This window comes from Aphelocoma coerulescens, unplaced genomic scaffold, assembly GCF_041296385.1.
Source record: "Aphelocoma coerulescens isolate FSJ_1873_10779 unplaced genomic scaffold, UR_Acoe_1.0 HiC_scaffold_39, whole genome shotgun sequence".
Taxonomy (NCBI): Eukaryota; Metazoa; Chordata; class Aves; order Passeriformes; family Corvidae; genus Aphelocoma; species Aphelocoma coerulescens.
In genome coordinates, this window is record NW_027183733.1 from 260,797 (window position 1) to 281,794 (window position 20,998).

Genomic DNA, 20,998 nt, shown 5'->3' on the forward strand with positions numbered 1-20,998 from the left:
TTCTGCTGATCCCTGAGGTGGGCACAGGGCTGTGATGGCACAAAGGGGCTGAGCGCTGGCGAGAGGCAGGGCTGGGATGTCACCCGGCTGTCCTGGCCAACAGCACTGTGACATCACCGCGCAGTCGCTACGTAACACTGCCAGCACCTGCAGCTGCCAGTGCAGTCGCGATGGGACGCGCCGGAGCCATGTGTGACGGTGGTGTCCTGGTGATTGTGCTTGTCCTGCTGCTGGCCACTGTGGCTGTCTGGTGGGCCGTTGGCCACTGGCAACCACGGAGGCGGCAGGCACGGACATCGAAGAGGCGCAAGCGCCCCGGGGTGGAGCCCAGAGGCTCACGGAGGAAGCGAGGAGCCCCTGTGGCTCCCAGGTCCTCCAGGCCTCGGGTGACCCCTCGCAAGCGGCCACGTGCTCCTGCGAGCCCTCTGAACAGCCCCTGCAGCTGCGGCCTCTGCGTGGCAGTGGCCCAGGAGCTTCAGGAACTGATGCTGCTGCTCTGGGCTCGCAATGGGACATGGGTGCCGCTCTACTCTGGGATGTGGCAGGCGTTGTGGAAAGAACTGGAGGAGCTGGTGAAGCGAGGCCACCTGCCCTGCTGTGGCTCGTCCAGCTCCTCCAGGAGCCTCCATCCCTTCAAGAGGCTGCTCCCAGCAAGATTCTCCATCCCTGGGAGAGCCTCAACCCTTGCAAGGACGGCACACCATGAGGGACCCACCATCCAGGCAAGAAGCTCAGGCTGTCAGAGATCCTCCATCCTGCCACGAGCCTCCGCTATCTCTGACAGCCTCTATCCCCCGCAGACGCTCAGTGAGACCTGTCAGCCTGAGGTCCTAGACTCCCCAGGACTCTGTATCCCACATACTCCTCCCATATCTCCCCCTAGATCCCCTCCCAGCCCTTCCCAGTACCCTCCCCAGGCACCCCCCTATATGTGGCAGTAGAGGGCTGGTGCCCCCCCGTAGACGAGGAGGGTTTGGGAGGAGGGTGGAAGACCATGGAGTAGCTGGTGGGGGGGGAGGGGGGGGCTTCCCCCCCACCCCTAAACCCCAACCACTCCCACAGATTCCCTCCCCCCTCCAGCGGGAACTGGAGCAGCTCAGGAGAAAACGTCCTCGGGTGTGCAGCCTGGGGACAGGACCCCCAAATCAGGGGGAAACCCCATGTTATAAACAACCCAGATCCAATATGGAAATGAGTTATTAAAAATTTTATTGAGAACTATAAAATTCAGCAAAGCAAAAGGGATTGTGCTGGGAGCATGGCCAGGGACCAGAGGCTCAATCACAAAATGGTGGTGCTACCTTTTATACCCCTGTGGCTGCATCAGCCTTATGCACACTGATGTACAGTTTTGCATAGTCTCACCCCACGTCACTCTTTTAGGAGCCGGCGCAGTTCTGTTGCTGTGCTCGTCGGGGTCCTCGTTGGATGGAATCCCACTCCTTTTGTGAAAAACGAGGTTCACTCTGCTGTTAGGATTTAAAAGTTTAATAAAGGACAATAGGGGACAAAGACAATAAAGCAAAAGTCACGGCGCTGGGTGCTTTGGCACTCAGCCAAGAGCGCACCTGCTATTGCGGAGACACCCTTTACACACCTGTCCTATTGCATCAGCCTAATGCATATTCATAATCAATCATGCCAATTCAAACTTCCCCCCCAAACTAGTTTACATGTTCCAGGAACTGTTTAGCATGGCTCCTCCTTGGATCTGCCTTTTTAGAGCACGCACATTTCCTGGCTGTGGTTTCAGTCAGTTTTTATTATCACCTCCAGGGTGGGCTTTGGTCGATGGTTTCTGCAGACGGCAGTTGCCGATAGCTGGCATGTCAGTAGCAGGGGTCTTCATCATCCGTTCATTGGATGTTATCCAACCAAGCAGACAGTTCAATTATCGCAAGCATAACTGTATCAGCTATTTCACTGTTATGTCTAAGTTTAGTTAATGGCAGAAATAAAGGCATTAGTTATTGTTGCAAAACTGTATCTTTATAACAACGATACTTTAACATTAAATACTTTAACATTGTTATTTAAATACTTTAACATTATACATATAGCATCCATTTTAACATTTGCGGAAAGCCAATATTATAGTATGTATTTATCACACATTTATGGCTGTGTCTTCGAAGTTTGGCTCGCAACAGCGTGTCCCACTTACAGAACTGACATTACAGCACACAAACTCATGCAGCCCTTATAAAAAAACAACTTTACAACCAGACTATTTTAACAACATTAAACATTTTAACATATACCATTGTCTTAATATTTCCCAAGGAAAATATCATAATATTTAATATTATAACTCATAATGTAATTCATAACCCATAAACATATGGCAAAAGCCAACTCTCAATAAGTTGTTTGTAACACCCCACAAGAGTAGATGGGACCCCCAGATCCCCCAGACCTCCCAAGATGGGAGATCCCCAAGACCTGCCCACCCCCTCAGATGCAAGGAGAACATGTCCTGTGGGGGACCCCAAAATCAGGGGGCTTTAAAATTGGGGGACACCCCAAAATCATGCTGTAAGACCCCAATATCAGGGTGACGCCCCTGCCAAAGAAGCTGGGACCCCCGAGCTCCCCCACATGGGAGGAAAATGTAACTGGGGGAGCATGAAATCAGAGGAAACCCCAAAATCAGGGGAACCCCCCCGAACGCTAGATGGGACCCCAGAACACCAAGACTCCCACAGAGCCTCCCCCCCTACCCCCCCCCCCCCCCCCCGGGTGGAAGGAGAACACGTCCTTGGATGTGTGGCCTGGGGGTGTCACCAAAACTGTGGGAAAAACAAAGCCCTCACACAACATTTTTAATGTTAGAGAGTCAAGGCATTACTTTATTCTGGCCAGGATATTGTTCTGGCCAGGATGTACCCCAGAAATCATCTCATCCACACATAGCCCAGGTGTGCAGAGAGAATCATTCCATGACACATGGCTTCTACTAGATTTTCCAGATCTTTTATACAGTCAAAAGTCATAGAAACAAATTGGGTCAGTGTTCATTGGTCCCAAGTGAGTGTAGTTCTTAGCAATTGCTCTCCTATGGAATCCAGATTTCTTCTCTTCTGATGTTAATTAGATCTTCATTCCTTGATTTTCTTATCAGTCTTTTCTGGAGGAGATGTCTCCAACTCTGCCAGAGGCAGAGTCTGGGGTAGATGTTCATAGATGGCCGCTGATGTTCTGTTGATGTTCCGTCGATGGCCTTCATCTCTTTGGGGCTACTCCCAGTCTGTTGAAATGCTAAGCCCATCTCAGGCCTCACCTAGAGAAACAATGCCCTGGAAAGAAGCTTCAGTTCCCTTCCCCGGGGCAAAGGTGAAGAAACCTGGCTAAAGTTATATAAAAAAAGTGGTTTTAAACTGGTTGGTTTTCCAACAGGGGGGGTCCCTTGGGCGTTTCTAGGGGCTAACAGGGGGGTTTGGGGTGGCTCCGGAGACATTCTGGGAGTCTGTGGGAGGTGAGATGGGAGTTTGGGGGGCTCTAATTAGCTTTTAATCCACCCTAGGCAAAGATATTAATATTCATAATCCTATAAAGTCTTTGTTCTTCTTCCCAAAGTTCAGGACTTCAGCATGACTTTGGCTGAGCAGCAGTCCGTGCCAATTAGTAAAGCTTACTAAAATAGATCATTTGATTTAGCTAATTGTAATGCTCATGGATCGTGTGTTTTACAGGGGGCACATACTAAGGGGGGACACGGATAGGTGGATCGGGAAGTCCCAAGTACCTTCCAAGTACCGCAGCCAACAGGGAAAGGGAAGGAGGAGAAAATGCGGCCAGGAAATGAGGAGAAAAGAAGGCTACTTGCTCCAACTAATTGGGAGAGACCCCGTTGGACACACACCTGACGGACTTTCTCCCTTTCTCCAAATCAAGGCAATTTTACAGGACTCCTCGGTCTCCTTTGTGGACACGAACTTCTAGTGAGGTGAATTTTACCCACTGCGGGGTGGGGGGCACAGGAGCTCCTCTGCCTGGGGAGGGGGGAGTATAAAGCAGTATAAACCAGTCCAGACTGGGGCAGGTGGGGAAAATTCAGAGTCACAAGGGGCCAGTGGCAGCGAGGCAGGGAGGGGCGGGAGTGATCGGCCGGGGAGGGGGAGAGGGGGAAGTTCCAGCCTCAGCCGGACCCCCCTCATTGACTGACAAGTGGGGAGCGGCTCCCGCCCAACCGGCGGGCGGGGAAAAGCGCCCTCAGTCATTGGCTGGGCGGGACAGGGGGCGGGGCGAGAGCTGTTCCCGCCTCAGACCAACTCCCCTCAGTCATTGGCTGGGCGGGACAGGGGGCGGGGCGAGAGCTGTTCCCGCCTCAGCCCAACTCCCCTCAGTCATTGGCTGGGCGGGACAGGGGGCGGGGCGAGAGCTGTTCCCGCCTCAGCCCAACTCCCCTCAGTCATTGGCTGGGCGGGACAGGGGGCGGGGCGAGAGCTGTTCCCGCCTCAGCCCAACTCCCCTCAGTCATTGGCTGGGTGGGTACCGGAAATGACCCAACAAAGCCTCAAAACCTTTTCAAAACTTAACAAAACTGACAAAAATGGAATAAATTTGTATAAGTATAGAAAAATTTAAGGCTATATTTGTTACATTTAAAGAATGGAGGGTTGAAAAGGCGGACTGTGCACAAAAACGTGGCAAAACCAAGAAAACCCCCAAAACCCCTTTAAGAATCCCTCGGGATTAAGTGAGATTAAGTAGAAGCATAATAAATATGAATAAAGAAGTTAAAGCTATACTTAACATATAATTAAAAAATGGGGCGGTGTGAAAGGGGCTTCGGGTGCTAAAATGCTTCAAGAAGGCATCAAAAAACCCCAGGTGTTATAAACGAGGTGGGAAACCTTTTGGCAGGCTAACTTGTTTATTAATTAGCAACTGAGAACGAGGATCCAAGATAAGCTCAGACCCTACACTACAAGCCAGAAAAATGAACAATGTGACACATCGAGTACTCCCTTGGACCACAAGTTTCCACCAGAGAACCTGGTACAGAGCACTTGGTCAGTTTTTATTGTCTCTTGTCACCTCCAGGACTGGTGCGCTTTCAATCTCACTGATTGGCCACTTTCCGGTGTTCTGATTGCCTTTTAACATGGTGCATCCTTGACCAATCATTTCTAATTGGATCCATTCTATTGGTCAGCTCCTTTTCCAGTCAGGGTCTTGGGTACTGATATCGTCTCATGGGGTAATGGTTCTAAAAGGATCCTTCTATAAAGTCCATCAGGTTCCTGTTGTACCTGCCTCTAATGGTTATACCCATGCATTGCTTCCTGTACACACGCGCACTTAACTCATTAGCTTATAACTATTTAAATTCATAGTACATTAATTAGGCACTTTATTTAACAATTCATCAACTAATTATCGATATATAGGTAACCAGCCCGGGAAAGCCAACCTGCTATAACACAAGCACCAAATTCCCCTCCTGCCGGGGCTGGCTGTCCAGCAGCTCAAGTAGGAGAGTCCTCCAGGAGCTCAGGGGAGCTGAGGCCCCCGTGCTGAGGCACAGCCCGTGGAGAAAGGGGTCAGTGGCCCGAATGCGTGCTTTGGGAATCAGAGCTGGGTTCCTAAATCCTGTCGGAACTCTCTCTCCCCGACCTGTGGTGGCTGAGGGTTGTATGAGGGAAGGGTTTGCCAGCCATGAACTGGACTTGTTGATCATCTGAGCTCCGTTCAGGGGCAGTGTGGGAGCCTGTTCCTTTCCCCTTCCCCAAGGGCAGAGTGTTGGTGAGGGCTGGAGTTGGAGGCTGTGTCTGCCCCCACAGCCGGTACCGTGGGGCTGCGGATGCTCCTGCCCACGTGGGCTTGTCTGAGCTGGGCTTTCTGCCTCTTTCAGGTGTCCTTGCTGCAGTCACAGCTGGCCTGAGACCAACAGCACTGGCAGAACTACACTGAGAGCTGTGCAAGGACCAGCCAGGAGCTCAGACCTTCACCGGGAGCTGTCCTGCTCCTTTGCAGCTGTGCTCAAGGAGCCCAAAGCTGCTGTTCTGGAAGCAGAGACTCGAAGCTGCATCGGTCTCTGAAGCTGAACTTGGCAGTGACATCCCTGGGCCGTCAGTCTCTGGAGAGAGTCTGGAGAGGCCCTGGAGAAGGCAGGTGCCGCTCTTCTCTTCCCCAGACGATTTGTACCCTGCCAGAAACCAATTCCTGTCAACTGGGGCACAAAAATTCTCCCTAGGACACAGATGAATGTTCTCAAAGATGAAGGAGTAAAATATCTACCAAAGCTTTTCCAAGCATTTGGTTCTGGAAGGTCTGTTCCTAGCGAGGTGTTCCGGCCAAATTTAGAAATATATCCTCTGAGAGAAGGCACAACCACCCCTCCCCCACCAGGTTTGGGAAAAAATAAATTTTCCTTGAAGGAAAGTGAAGGAGATAAAACTATTTATTGAACAAACACACGGGAAAAGGAAAATAATGCTAAATAATAAAATCTCTCGCTGTGGAGAAAAAACCTGGGAAAGTGTTAGAGTCCTCCTGTTGGTCTCCTCGGAGCTGGGGCTTGGCCCAAGGCCAGGCCCTCTGCGCTCGGTGGAAAGTCCTCCTGATGTGTTCTAATATTGTAGCAGTCCAGTGGAAAAGGGAGAAAGTCCGAAATTCCAGGGAAGGAAAAAAAAATTCACCTCTCTCTCCGGAGAAAAAGAAGCTGAACAACTGGCCAAAAGCTGACCGGGAAGCCGCAAGCCAGGTGCCTCCTCCCTCCCCTGCCGCAGCTGGAAAAAAACCCCGCTATCTGTGTGTGACCTTGAACAAGCTGCAAACTGCTTTGAAAAAGTTGTGCTCAGTTTAGAGGCATAGAAATTAATTTCTGGGCATAGGCAGCGATATGGGCTACACATCATAAGGTCACCCCAAGACACGAGGAATCTTTGAAATAAGCAGCAAGACTTTTCTTCTGCCTAGAAGACCTAGTGATATGTTGCCAAACAGAGAGCAGAGAAAAAAATGCACTCGTGTCTGTCTCGGGATTCTGAATCTCTTTTATGAGCCTTAAACACTGCAACTCCTGGCATTTCTCTGTAGGAATTTGAAAAGACCCTGAAACACCATTTTTCCTCCTCATGTGGCTGTTCTAGATGCAGAGCTTTACTTTCCATGAATATTTGTAAGCACCAAGAACCTTTTGAGGCTTTTTCTTACACCTCCCCTTTGTCAGGGGAGACAGACAAATTCCTGTGACTCAGGAACTAAGCGCATCCCTAAAGAGCATGCGGGTCTCAGGAATGCTGAGCCTTAAAACTGATGCTGTCTGGGCCAGCAACTTTGAACTCATGTTATGAGCCAGGTCCCTGCCCAGCTGCCCAGCTGGGCTGTGGGGATGTGGGGGTGCTGGTGCAGGTGCCGGGCAGCAGTGAGCTGGGATGGGTGGAGAGCCAGGGGAGGGCCTCTCCAACAGCCCCTGGAATGTTGGGGTTTGCAGCCTGGCAACCATCAACAGCCCATGGAATGTTGGGGTTTGGAGCCTGGCAACCATCAACAGCCCATGGAATGTTGGGGTTTTCGCCCTGGCAACTGTCAACAGCTCCTGAACATTGGGGCTTTGACCTTGCAACTGCCAACAGCACTTTGATCTTGTGCTCTTGACCCTGCAAAGGCCAACGACCCTTGGATATTGGGGTTTGACCCTGCAAAGGCCAACGGCCTTTGGACATTGGGGTTTAGACCCTGCGAAGTCAAACAACCTTTGGAGATTGGGGTTTGACCCTACAAAGGCCAACGGCCTTTGGACATTGGGGTTTAGACCCTGCAAAGGCCAACGGCCTTTGGACATTGGGGTTTAGACCCTGCGAAGTCAAACAACCTTTGGAGATTGGGGTTTAGACCCTGCAAAGGCCAAAAGCCTTTGGAGATTGGGGTTTAGACCCTGCAAAGGCCAACGGCCTTTGGAGATTGGGGTTTAGACCCTGCAAAGGCCAACGGCCTTTGGACACTGACATTTGGTCACTGCTCGTGCCAAGGGGCAGATGGAGACCCGGCGGGTGAGTGAGAGAGCTGCTGCCCTCTTTGTGCCAAGCCCAGCAGGGGCCTGGGTGGGCCTGGGCTGTGCCACTGGGAACAGTTCCCTTTGGGAATAGCAAGGGATTAACAGTTGGCTGTTCCAGAGCTAGCAGCAGCTTTGGTGCTGGCCATGGGGACAGGCCTGGGAGGGAATGGGGGGGCTCCTGGCCATCCCAGAGCACACCCACATCTCCTCCTCCGTCCTTGTCCCACTGGAGGGTGTGGGCACAAACAAGGGAGCAGCTTTCACTGCCTTCCCCTCAGCCCAATTCACAGCGCAGCCTGAGCGCTTCCCAGAGACAAGAATGGGTTTCTCCCAGACATCTCCAAGATGATCCCCAGTGGTGCAGAGGAGGCCACGAGGATGATAGGAAGATGCTCCAAGGGCTGAAGCACCTGTGCCAAGGGAAAAGGATGCAAGAGTTGGGGTTGTCCAGCCTGGAGAAGGTTCCAGGGTGACCTTCCAATGCATGAAGGGGCTGGAAGAGAGCTGGAGAGAGTCTTAAGCCAGGGGCCTGCAGGGAAAGGACAGGGTCTAATGGGATATTGGGAGGGAATTCTTCCCTGTGAGGCTGCTGAGGCCCTGGCACAGGTTGCCCACAGAAGCTGTGGCTGCCCCTGGATCCCTGGCAGTGTTCAAGACCAGGTTGGATGGGGCTCTGGGCAATTCCCCTTGTGGTGTTCTAAGAAGTGATGAGACACCTTCCAGCATGTTTGTTTGTGCTGCTGTCAACCTACTGGGCTGAAAATATTCCCAAGGAGGGGAGGAAGGAGCTGAGCTGGAATTCCAGGCTGGGAAGCATTTAGAGGCGACTGCCTCAGGGGCAGCCATGCAGTCTGAGTGTGCTCTTCCCTGTGCTCTTCCAGGGAGCTCGAGGCCTTTCTCACCAGGGACGTTTCTCCAGAGCCCCTGAGGTGAGTAAACTGTGCTGAGCTGGCTCGGATTTGAAACTGGTCCTCCACAAATGGACACTGGTTCTTGTGGAATCAGAAGAGGCATCTCAGTGGTACTTTGGAATAGGAACAGAGTACCTGACTAACAGCTGGATGTGGGCTTTCAGGTGCTGTTAGACGGCAGTGACAGCATGGCCAGTTCCATCACCGGCGCTGACCGTTCCCAGCATGCAGCCTCCAGGAACAGCCTCTCAACTCTGACATCCACTGATGCACAGCATCCCTTGGAATTGGTTTGGGAAGCCACAGAGAATTGTGGGCGCTTACAGCGATGTTTTGAGAAAATGGAGGAGCAATGCAAGAGGCTCAGTAGCCACCGGGAGCACATAGACTCTGTGATGGAAGAAATCAGAAGGTGAGTGTTTCTTCCTCCTCCTCCTGCGTTCCAGAGGCAATCTGCGTCCAGGTCTGGGAGTTCAGAGGTGTTCTGGGCAAAGAACTCACCTGCCCTACCATGTGTAGGCCTCAGTGTGGCTCTTGAGCATCGTCCTGTCAGGGCTTTTCATGCTCTACTGTGACTCCCAAGGCTGCCTGGGAGATGCACAGCGATGTTGGAATAGAAGACTCCTTCCTCTCACCGTGCTGCTTCCCTGAATTCTGTTCTTTGAGAGCCCCTGTCCAGCCACTGCTTCTCACTGAAGGAAGGCAAAATCCTGCCTTCCTTTCCCTTTGCCTCTGGAGGATTTCCTTGGGAGGGAAAGAGCAAGGTCTTCCTTAGCCCACTGCCCCCAGCTCCATTGTGGAGGGCTGAAAATGGGATCGATGGCTCTTCAGGCCTCTTCCTTCTTCTGACTGAGCCTTGTCTCTGCAGTGACTGTGAAAACCTTGAGAAGTCCAAGGAAAAGCTGCAGCAATGCACTGGAATCCCGGAGCCAGGAGCCTTGAGTCTGCGCCAGAAGAACAGCAAGCAGCTGAAGGAAGCGTCAGCCCAGGCGGAAAAGGCGGAGCAGCAGCACAGGATGGAGGTTGGTTTTGGAAATGAGGCTGGTTTTCCGTTGAAAACTTGTCTTGCCCCTTCTTGTACAGTGGAGGACTTGGCTGCACTCGAGGGAGAAGACCCATCACTGCAGAGGGAGCTGGAAGTCAACAGGCAGGCACTGGAGGAATTGCAGCTTCAGAGGGAGCTGCTGGAGCAAGAGGGGCATGATGTTACCGTGGCTCTGGACACCTTATTCCTAGGCAGCACCTGTGGGAGTGGGAGTTGTGCCAGCCAGATCAGGCCAGATGCTGTTTCTGGCAGTAGAAGAGAGGGACACTGCTGTGCACACCTGGCTCAAGATGGCACATGCATTTATTAGCCAGGCATATGCATGTTCATCAGCAAAGGGTTACATGCTTCTGCAAAATTTGTTCCTTTGGGCAGCCCCAGAGCCTCTAAAAGAGGGAACGGAGCTGGGGAAGGGTCTGGAGCACAGGTGTGACAAGGAGTGGCTGAGGGAGCTGGGGGGGCTGAGCCTGGAGAAAAGGAGGCTCAGGGGACACCTTCTCGCTCTCTCCAACTCCCTGTGACAGGAAGGTGCAGCCAGGTGAGGGTTGGTCTTTGCTCCCAGGGAACAAGGGACAGGACAAGAGGAAACGGCCCCAAGTGTGCCGGGGGAGGTTTGGATTGGGTGTTACAGGAGAGCTGTGAGAGAAGGGTTTGTTTCTGATGGTCTCTGTCAGACAGTCTCAGTTCTGGAGTATGTGGTAGGTTTGGCAAATACCCAGCAGAGGTTTTGCTTTTGAAGAGAAAAGCTCAAAACCACAGTGTAGTCTTCAGGCTTGAATACCAGCAAGGGCCATGAGACACCTTCTTTGTGTAAGACAAGTAAATGGTATTGTCGGTGTGAACTGCTGCACAAAGAGAGTCTGCTTTGGCCACATCAGCCAGACTGCCATCAGTCACTAAAGGACTGCTCACCACAAGAGCCGTTTCCCTGCCAGGCATGCCCTCGTTGCAGAGAGCTGCTTTGCACACTGGAGGAGGGGACACTTTGATGTGGGTTTTGTCCGAGAAGGAGAAACCCTGTGAATTTTCACTTGCTTCAGCAAGCAAAATTGCTTTCCTCAACCATCCTGAAAATGTCCAGCACAGGAATAGATCCTGATAGACATTTTGTTGGTAAGGGAGTGTGCAAGGAGAACTGGTGTGATTTTTTGCAAGGCTGGAGCTGTGGGAGATGACAGGCTATGGGGCTGTGTGGAGCATGCCCTCCATGCCTTCTACATTGAATTTGGGGAGGTGAAAGGTGAACAGGGCTATCTTTGGGCCCAGGAATGAGCCCTCTCACAGGAAGCCCGGCAGAAACATCAGCTTTCCGTTGGGATTTTTGTGCTGCTCTTGTGCTCTGTTTTCCTAAGACTTACCTCGGAGGATCTTCACTGTTCTCTTAAGGGTCCTCTTTTGGTGTGTACTGGTCGGTGTCCATAGCCAAACTGAGTTTGTAGGACTTTTCTTTTGTGGGCACAGGGAGGGCGCAGCAGGAACGCTGACAAGAGACAAATCTTTTTAAAGACTCGCCTGGAGTATTTCTGAACAGCAACCCAGAGATGTCTCCTGGGCTGTGTTCTAAGTCACTCTCTGGGAAGCTGTGTCCCCCCCAGGGCAGACAGTGGCCCAGGGGAGCAGCAGCCGAGTGCTCTGAGAGCGCGTGAGCCCATCAGTCTTTGCCTCTTGCCACACAGAGTTTGCAGGGGAAGTGTCAAGCCCTCTGCTCTTTCCTTCTGTGCAGGTCCTGCTGGAAAAGCAGAAGGAGAAGAATTCTTTATCAGAGACACTGCTCCAAACTCGGGGACAGCTAAGCCAAGCCTGCCAGCAGGTGCAGCAGCTCAGGCAGGAGGTGAAAGAGCAGCAAGAGAAGGGGCAGGTAAGTCTGAGCAGGCAGGGAACAGAGTGCAGGGCAGTGGCAAGGGCACAAAAGGCAGGTGCTGGGAGTCAGGAGGCAAGGGCTGCTTCAGGCCCTGGCAGCACAGAGCCTGGCAAGCTCCAGAGCTCAGGCCCGGGAAGCAAGGCTTGCAATGGAAGCAGAGCTGGGTAGAGAAGCCAAAAGAAGTCGCTGAAGGAATGGGATTTTGAGAGAGCAAGTGGGAAAAGCTGAGCCTGAGGGCAGGTCGCAGGAAGTTGCTCTGCATTTTGTTGCCAGACCATCCAGGCAAAGCTGCAAGCTGAGCTGCAGGAAGCTCGGGGGGAGATCCAGGCAGCGCAGAAGAGGCACAAGGAAGAATTACGAGGCATCAAAGAGGAAATGAATCTCCTCCTTGAGCAGAGGGAGGCTCTACAAAAGCAGGTGAGTGAAAGAGCAGTGGCACCGCAGCATCCAGCAGGGGGTCTGTGCCCTTCTTGCTTTTCCATGGCAGAGCAGCAGCTGCTGGGGTGGTCCCTGGGGCTGCCTCGTGCTCTGGGCTCCTTGGCAGCTGCTCTGAAGGACCCTCGGTGCTCTGCTGAATCTCAGCTGCTGCCCTGGACAGCTGGGCTAGTCCTCTGGGCTGTTGGCCAGCAACCATCAGCACGGATTCCTGCTGGCCTCTTCTTGCTGGCCTTGGTGTGGGAGGTGCTTTTTCAGGTGCCCTTGGTGGGCCACGTAGAGATTGAAACAAGTTGTCCGTATGCATTGTGAATCTGGTGCTCTGAGGACAGGGAGAAATGGAAAGTTGGCCTTTGCCTTTTCTCACAGCCTCTGCTGTGGCTGACAGTGACAGGCTGTGGCTGTAGCCTCTGACTGCTTTGTTCTGTTTGACTGGAGGTGGGAGAGTTGACATCTCAGCTGGCAGCCTCCAGAGAGTCCCAGGCAACGATTGTTCAGAGAGCCCGGCAAGATGTGAGGGAGGCCCAGAAGCAGTCAAGGCAGAAGCTGTTGCAGGTTGAGCAGCTCCAGAAGATGCTGGAGGAGGCAGAACATCAGAACAAGGAGCTGCAAGTGCACCTGAAGAACTTGGAGATGGAAAGGAGTCAATGGGAAGAAGTGGCACGCCAAAATTCGGGACTTTGGGCTTCCTTGAACACCCTAGAGAAGGAAAAAGCCAGGTAAATGAAAGCCTGTGGGACTCTGCCTTGTGGGAATGGATTCCCTCTTTGCCATCTTTGCACTGGCCAGGGGCTCTGGCAGCATTTCCTATGTGGCAGAGTTCTGAACTCTCCGTGCAGACGCGTCTCGTTGTCTGGATGTTGTGTTTCATTTTCTTTTCTTTCAAGCCTTCAGTTAGAGTTTTTCTGAAGACAAAGGCTTTTGGAGTAGCTCTTTCCCTCTAGGGGTGTGTTCTGTTGTGAGGTGGGTGTGCTAACACTGCCCAAGCTGCAGTGTAAGGAGCTGGACACATCCAGCAGCTCCGCCTTGGGTCCTGTAACTTGAAGCCTTTGGGATCTGGAGCAGCCTGGCATCCTGATGCCTTTGCTTGGCAGAACCATCTCAAGGCCCTGATTGCTGACCTAGGCCAGATTCCCCTCAAAGGCACCCAAGAACCAAGAATGTCTCTGTTGCATCGTTCCTCAGAAAATGCCCCCAGGTGCCTGGGGGGGCTCAAGCAGGGTCCCTGCCAGCCTCCAGAGTCACAGGCAATACTGACTGTGCAAAGAATGCAAGAGACAAGACCAAGGTTAACGGGGCCCCTCCAGCTGACCAAGTCCTGCCGGTCTTCAGTGCCACAGGATTCTTCTTTCGAGAAGAAGACAAAGAAAGGGCAGGGCCCTCTTGCTTGCCTGCAGGTTTCTGCATCTTCCATCAGGTTGTGCTCCAAGGCTCTGTTGCCACTTCTGCTATCGGCCTTTGTTTCTCCAGCTGGAAGTAGGATGGGTGCTGGTAAATCTTAGGGAACTTCCCCGAGATCCTCTGGCTGTAGGGTGCTGCTCCTCCTACCTGGACATACAAGATGGGGCAAGGAAATGTCTCTTCCATGTTGACCAAACCTTTCCCCCTTGGAGCCTGGGTAGTCAGAAGAAAACTCTTCCTCTCCCCTAATCTCTTCATGGCAAGACTTTGTTAGGTCTATATTCACATTCCCATCTCAAGAAGAAGGTAGGACATGTAGGCAGGAACTCCCCATTCTTTCATGAATAAAAGCAGAGTGGGCACATGCTGGGCTGTGACTGCAGGGGGAACAAACAAACAGCCACGTTGTTTAGACAAACCTCATCAGACAGAGCAGTTTTCCCCGAGGTGGTGCGAGTCCTAAGAGTTCCTAAAATGTGATACCGTGTAGTAATGAGTTGCATGCTTCCCTTTTAGGCTGCTTCTGTCTCTGGAGGAAAAGAACCTGTGCCTCAGAACACTGGAAGAAAAGAACCAGGCACTGAACAATCAGGTGTCTCAATTTCGTTCTGCTCTTCGCGAGGCCGAGCAGCTCTGTGCAAACCGCACAGGACAAGTGCTGAAGCTCAACGCCCAGGTAATCTGTGCCCTGGCGTCCTCTTCTCCAGGGACACACATCATCACCTTTGGCTTGGAGGCCCCAACTGCTTTCTCCTCCCAGCAGCATCCACTGCTGCCGTGTTCTGCCCCGGGGTGCTGCTGCACCCACAGGCCAAGGCTGGATCTGGTGTCTGCTGCCGATGTTTTCCTCCGTTCTCTCTCGGGTCCCAGCAGGAAATGTGGGAGGAGAAGCAGCAGCAGACTCCTTTGGAGCTCCTCCATCCCTCTGTTAGCAGTGTTGTCCCAGATGGAGTTGGTGCCTGTGCTGGGCACCGAGCAATGTGGGCACACAGACGTGGCTATGGCAGGCTGGGGAGGGCACTTCCAGCGCAGCCAGTTCAGCCGGTGTTCAGAGCTGCAGCCTCAAGGATGCCCATTGGCTCCCTTTCCCTATTTTCAGGACACTTGTTTCCATTGGAATCCTTGGCTCTGTGCCTTCTGTTTTGGGCATGTTTTTTTGCCTGAAGTCATTTCTCCTTTGTTGCTTGCTCTACTGCCTGCTCTGCTGCCTCAGGAGCAGCCCTGTCCCTGAGGCTCTGTGCATCCATCTTCCAGATGCGGGCCCTGCAGAAGGCAGTGCTGGAGATGGAGGCTACCCAGGCAACTCGAGAGAAGCAGCTGCTGCAGGAGCTGGAGGAGTCCCGAGCAGGAGAACGGAGCTTGAGGGACTCTGTGCAGGTGCTGGAGGCTGAGGTGTCTGAGCTGCGTAGGAAGCTCCAGAGCTCTGAGAACAGAGCAGAGGCCTTGGCCACAAAGTGTCAGCAGGCCAGTGGTGCTCACCAGGAAACTCAATCCCAGCTGGACAAACTGCTCCTGGTTCTCCACCACGTGATCAGGGATAGCAGAGACTTGGTCACCTGGAGCTCAGGCAAGTGTGGGAGGCTGGGAGAGCAGGTGGAGCGAGGGGGTGGTTCCTGGTCATCCTGGTATGACACACTCACCCTGTCAGTTCAGGCTGACTCAGGCCTTGGGAAGTCTTGTCTCCCTGCAGAGACACAAGTCCATGTTTGTTTGTAGAGAAGTGATTAGAGTCAGAAGGGAGAAGGGCCCAAGTCCTGTCAAGCCACAGGGCCCATGCAGTTGTCTTTGGGGCAGTGCTGACATTAGTGGTCATCAAAATAACGTCAGCCTGTGACACACATCCTGCTGCAAGGCGAGCTCTAGGACAATGACAAAGGCACCTCCTCCTAGGTAGAAAGAGGCCTTGTTTGTTGGAGACTGTTGGATTAAATCTTGAAAGAGAATGTCTTCTCTTTTCAGAAAAGGGTCATGTCTTGGGCCTAAGTGCTTCTCAGGATGGGGATGTCCCCGCAGAGCTCACAGTGGACAGAGTGTCAGCAGCTCTGCAAGACCTGCAGCAGCACCTGGAGCATTCCCAGAAAGATCTGGTAATATGCACCCAGAAATCCTGTCCTGCTGCTGGGCTGCTGGACAAGCAGAGTGCCAAGGCCAGGATGGGTGGAAGTTCTTGTAGGGGGGTTGTCTCACTAGCATGGGGAGGAAGGAGGATCACGATCACATCTACCAGTACGGTCCAGCTGCCCTCTCCCACCTGGGCTATTTCTGCTTTAGTGTTTGTAGCCCTTTGTCTCCTGCCAGCAGTGGCACTGACAGGTGATTCTGTTCCTCTTGCCTCTTCCAGAATGATGCAAGGAAGAAGATACAGGCCTTGGAGCTGGAGCTGGGCATGGGGCAGGCTGAGAGGGACAATCTCAGAGCCAGCAATCAGGAGCTGCTGAAACAGTTGGAAGAAATTCAAGCAGGTACAGCTTCACCTCTCCCACCCGCTGCCCCATCCTGTCCCAGCAGGGATCTCTGATGCCACACAGAGGAAAAGGGCAGTGCCCAGAGATGGCAGAGGGGAAGAACAACCAGCAGGAGATTTCTCCATCCAGTGCCAGTGAAAGCTTTTTCTCGAGGAAGATGCCGTGGCTGGCAGTGCCATCTGGCTGTGCTATGGCTGATCCCGTGCACAGGTGGTGCCTTTCAGGTGCTGTGTCTGTGCTGAGGAGCTGTAGCTGGATGCCTCAGCTCGATTCCCCCCAACTCCAGGCCCTGCCAGAGCCCCCAGGCTATTGGCCTCTCTGGAGCAGGGCTGCACAGGCATCCCCGCTCCTTTGTCTCTCTTGGACTGCTCACTCTGCACAAGCCCAAGAGTAAAGACACTTTCCTATTCCTCTGAACCTTGCCCCTTGGAGTCCTGCTTTTTTCTCCTTCATTTCTGTCAGCTTTGGAAGCCCTTGCGGCCTTAGGGGCTGGCAAACACAGGCAGGCCAAGAAGACAGTGCTGTTGTTCCTGCAGGATGCACATCAGTTTGCCTTTGCTTTGCTGTTCTCATTCTCCTTCTCCTTCCTGCTGCAGCGATGTGGAGGGCAGAACACCAGAAGACCTCTCGAGAAACTGCCCTGGAGAAAGAGGCCATTGCCCTGAAGGAAGAGGGTGTGACTCTTTGTCAGGAGGTGGCATCTCTGCAGAGGAAACTGGAGAGCCTGGAGAAGGAAAGGAAGGATGTGCTGGTGAGAACGGCAGATGCCATGAAGGGCCATTTCCTAGCTATGTTTGGCCCTTGTGTTAATAGTTCTAAGGAGCACCTCTTTCCAGCTGAGCTTTTCAAACTGCATTCTTCTGAATAAGGAGGAAAAGATGTCGTAGTCATGTCAAAGCCAGTTAGTGCTGAGGCTGCTGGTTTTCCTCCATGCTGGAGTTTTGTGCCCTCTAGTTCTCAATGTCCACACTGTCTCTATGGACATTGCATGGTCTGGGCAATTCCTCGTGTCCAAACCCACGTCCAGATTTCAAATACCTGGACCTGGAACGAGAGGTGAGAAGGCCAAGTTTGCTGTTAATAGAAAGGTGTTTGGCCTTGGCCATCAGAGAGCAGCCAGTGGGGAGAAAAGAGAGAAAAGCAAAGTGCTGATGCAGATAAGGACGTGTGCCTGCAAGGGGAGAACTCGTCCTGAGTGGCAGCAGAGAATGACAGACTGATGTGGCCATTGCTGCTCCAAGAGAGGGCAGTGGGGCTCTCGGGGATGGTGCCATGGAAACTCTACACAGGAGAGCTCAAAAACCACTCCTGTCACCCCAGCTGCAGGGAATGAAATGTTGGGGGTGTCTGCTCTTCCCTTTCTCCCTGCTGGAGAGCACATCCTCATGGCACCGCCTAAATCCTGCTTAGCGTGGACTTGGAATCCTGGCTGCAGTTCTGGCAGCTGCTCCCCAAAGGAACACTCGAGTGGAGCTGCAAGAGGTCGGGGAAGGGCAGAAAGGGAGCTGGGATGGGCTGAGTGAGCTGGGAAAGACTCAGCGTCAAGGGCGGTCCCAGCAAAGGTCTGAGGCATCCCGAGAGGCAGAGAGAGAGGGGCAGCCTTTGCCTGCCTGTGGCAGGAGTCCCGATCTGGTATGAAAAGCAAACTGAGAGAGGGAATGAGTGACCTCCCTGTTTTGGCAGCGTGAACGGGAATTGTACGAGGAGCAGATGAGAGATCTGAAAAAGAAGAATGAAATGAAAACACCGGAGATGCGAAGTGTCAAGGAAAACACCCAACAACTGGAAGTGGAGAGGGAAGCCAAGCAGGAACAGTTGGAGCATGGGGCTGCTGCTTTGAAGGAATGGCAAGAGACCGCTCAAGTCCTGAGTGTTGCACTGACCAAGAGTGAAATTTCCAAAGGGGCTCTGAAGAAAGACCTGGACATCTTGAAGGAAAGGCTTTGTCTCCAGGTAGGCACTGGCACTGATCTTCAGTCCACTGCAACGTCTCTCAAAGATTCCAATGAAGTTTCCCATGAAGAGGTGGGATTCTAAATCCCTGTCAGTCTAGGCCTGCTTGGGCAAAGCAGCCCGGGCTGCAGCAGGCAGCCTTGTTTGTCTGCCTGGCTCCAGCCAGAGACCATTGGCTGCCAGATTGTTTGCTGGCATGCCTGGAATGACTGAGGCAGCTCTGGAGCTGCTGTTCAAATCAGCTCCAGGCCAAAAGCTGGGCATGGGGAATTGCTTCTCCCGTGCCCAGGCAAGGGGAGGCAACAAGTGTGGGTTGGATTTGGTGTGGAAAGGAATGGAGCAGGTGAGCAGAGTGATGGACTGAAGTGAGCAGAGTTCTGTAGCGAGGGCTGAAGAGCAGCTGCACTGCTGGAGCTTCGAGGATGCTTCCCGAGATGGAGATTTCTGAGGGACAGCTCTTGTGGTGTTTGAAATAAGGGAATCATCTCCTCTCTGAATACCCAGCAGGCTGTTGGAGCAGAGGGCAAGCGGCTGTCTGAGCACTCCAGGAGGGGTGTGGAATGTGTGCGGGACCAGGTTGCAGCAGCAGCAGCAGACAAGCCAGAGAAGCGTGAGCTCAGGAGAACTTTTGAGGTAAAGTGGGCTTTCACTGCCTCTGCAGAGCCTCAGGCTCCTCTGGATCATGACTCGTGTGCCCAGGCAGTGCTTTGGAGTCCTCTGCTTGTTTCCTTGCCTCTCCCTGTCCCTGCTGTGGGCACACCACTTTGTTTGTTCTCTCTGTTGTGGCAGCCCATGGCTTTCACAAAGGCACCTTCACTCCGCTGCCTCCCTCCCTGGCCCCGTGTCCCCGGACACACACTGGCCTCTCCTGCACAGCCCCCAGCGAGAGCTCTTTGCCCCCAGTGCTGTCTGGTGCAATTGAGGGTCTGTGAGCAGAGATCTCCTTGCCTTGATGTCCAGAGGTCCTTTTGCCCCATGTTTGCTGACAGGTTTCTGTGACCCTTTCTCCCATCCAACCTGCAGGTGGAACCTGAAGGGAGGAGTGTCCAGAGAATCTTTGGGAATGTTTACCTCTCGGATACCATTAGAGTGGATGCTCCCCCGTCTTCCCAGCACAGCAGGTCGACTTCTGGACAGGTGAGAACATCATCTTCCTTGGTGGGAGGAACACAACCCTTGGCAAGGCACATGTCCCTCAGAAAGCAGAGTAGCAGCTGTGAGCTGAGCTGTTTTCCCCAAGCCAGGCAAGCCCTGAGCGCTGCTCCCAGGGCTGGCAGCTCCTCTGCTCCAGAGCAGACAGAGGGCACCGTGCTGGAGCTGCTGTGGCTGCACCCGCTGCAGAGCCAGCAGGAGGTGGGAGCAGCTGGCTCTCTGCTGCCAGCCAGCCCAGCAGCCACAAGCCCGTGGTGTCAGGAAAGAAGAGTTGGAGGAGTTTCGTGGCCTCAGCAGTGCTTGAAGGCTCATTCTCCCCGTGGGCTTCGTTGCCCACATTGCGCTCTGCTCCCATGTGGAATGCTCTGAAGTTTGGGAGAAGGAGAGTTTGCTCCCTGTCCCTGGGCTGGCTGTGCAGGAGCTTGCTGTTCAGATCAGCTCCAGGCCAAAAGCCGGGCATGGGGATCTGCTTCTCCCTTGCCCAGGCAAGGGGAGGCAACACGTGGGGGTGAGCAGTGATGGACTGAAGTGAGCAGAGTTCTGTAGCGAGGGCTGAACAGCAGCTGCACTGCTGGTGCTTAGAGTCAAGTGTATTGGCAGTTGTGGAAGATGCAGTATTTTTGGGTGACAACACAGAATTTGGGGCAGGGATGTTTGTTGGGAAGGAGCAATCTGGTGCCAGGCAAGCCAGCAGGGCCTGACACAGCACTTCCAAGGTAACAGTGCCAGAGGCTTTTGGCAGCCCAGGGTATCGGAGCTGCAGAGGGCAGATGCTGTGAAACTTTGAGCCCAGAGCATGGGAGCTCCCTGTCCTCTGGCTGCCTGCGAGGTGGCACTGGCTGGCTCTGCACAGGGCTCCTGAGGAAGGGCTCGAGCTGTACCTTGTCCTGCTTCCAGGTTTCCCAGGAGCAAGAGTCATTGAGCAGGGCTCTGGAGCAGCTGCACCAGGAGCCCTCTGGCCAAGGGCACGCACTGGCCCAGGTGTGCAGAGAGAAGGAGCTGCTGGGCCGGGAGAAGGCTGCCCTTGAGGGCCGACTGGCAGCCATGGAGCGTCACCAACAAGACCTTTCCAAGCAGCTGGCAGAGACCAGGTAAAGGCAGGGAGGAGACCCTTTCCGGATGCTTTTACCTTGCATGGACAGAAAATGGAAGTCTCAAGAAAAAGAAATATGCCACAATGTGAAGGTTATTTTTCTGACATCTAAAGCCAGCAAAGCTGTTGTGAGCCTTGGGCTCCTGTTTGTGCCGCCAAGCACACTCGTGTGGGAAGTCAAAAGCAAGCCACCCGGCCCTGAATTGAGTAGTACTTAAACCATGCAGCTGTTGAGTGAAACCTCAAGTTTCTCTTGGGTTTAGTTCCTTGTGCTGGGCATTGAACATCCCTCTTTCCTTCCTAAGTAGCTTGACACAATCCTGATCTTCAGAACTGAAGCTTCATCTTCAGAACTCCAGGCTCTGACCTTGGGATGTTGGCAGTAGCATGCTGCCATTCAGGGGGAAGCCAGAGGCTCCTGCTGAAAATGCTGAGGGCCTTCTGCTTCCAAGCACACTCTTGAGAAGTGTGAGGCAGGACCTAGAGCTGCTTAGAGAGCAGCAGGGAAACCTCTTTGGAATTGTTGACAGCCCCTGGGGATTCTTGCTGTGTTGATGGGCACCCACCTGTCAAACCTGCCAAGGTCCTTTTGGATGGTCCCTCTCACTCTCCAAAGAAGGACAAGACTTGGGCTACTGCCTGCTTAGCTGGCAACACTAAAAGAAAGGTGGCAAGTC

The 20,998-nt window shown here is 53.2% G+C and overlaps 1 protein-coding gene across 1 annotated transcript in view; it reads left to right on the plus strand.

Annotated features, from left to right (window-relative positions):
- Window positions 1-7,985: 7,985 nt before the first annotated feature.
- The window catches only part of LOC138101660 (centrosome-associated protein CEP250-like), a 58,042-nt gene continuing 45,029 nt past the window's right edge, over window positions 7,986-20,998 (plus strand). The window contains exons 1-5 of the mRNA XM_068999434.1: window positions 7,986-8,000; window positions 8,887-8,934; window positions 9,081-9,328; window positions 9,785-9,938; window positions 20,126-20,319. Of these exons, the coding sequence (XP_068855535.1) occupies window positions 7,986-8,000; window positions 8,887-8,934; window positions 9,081-9,328; window positions 9,785-9,938; window positions 20,126-20,319 (659 nt within the window). The remainder of the gene's footprint in view (window positions 8,001-8,886; window positions 8,935-9,080; window positions 9,329-9,784; window positions 9,939-20,125; window positions 20,320-20,998) is intronic.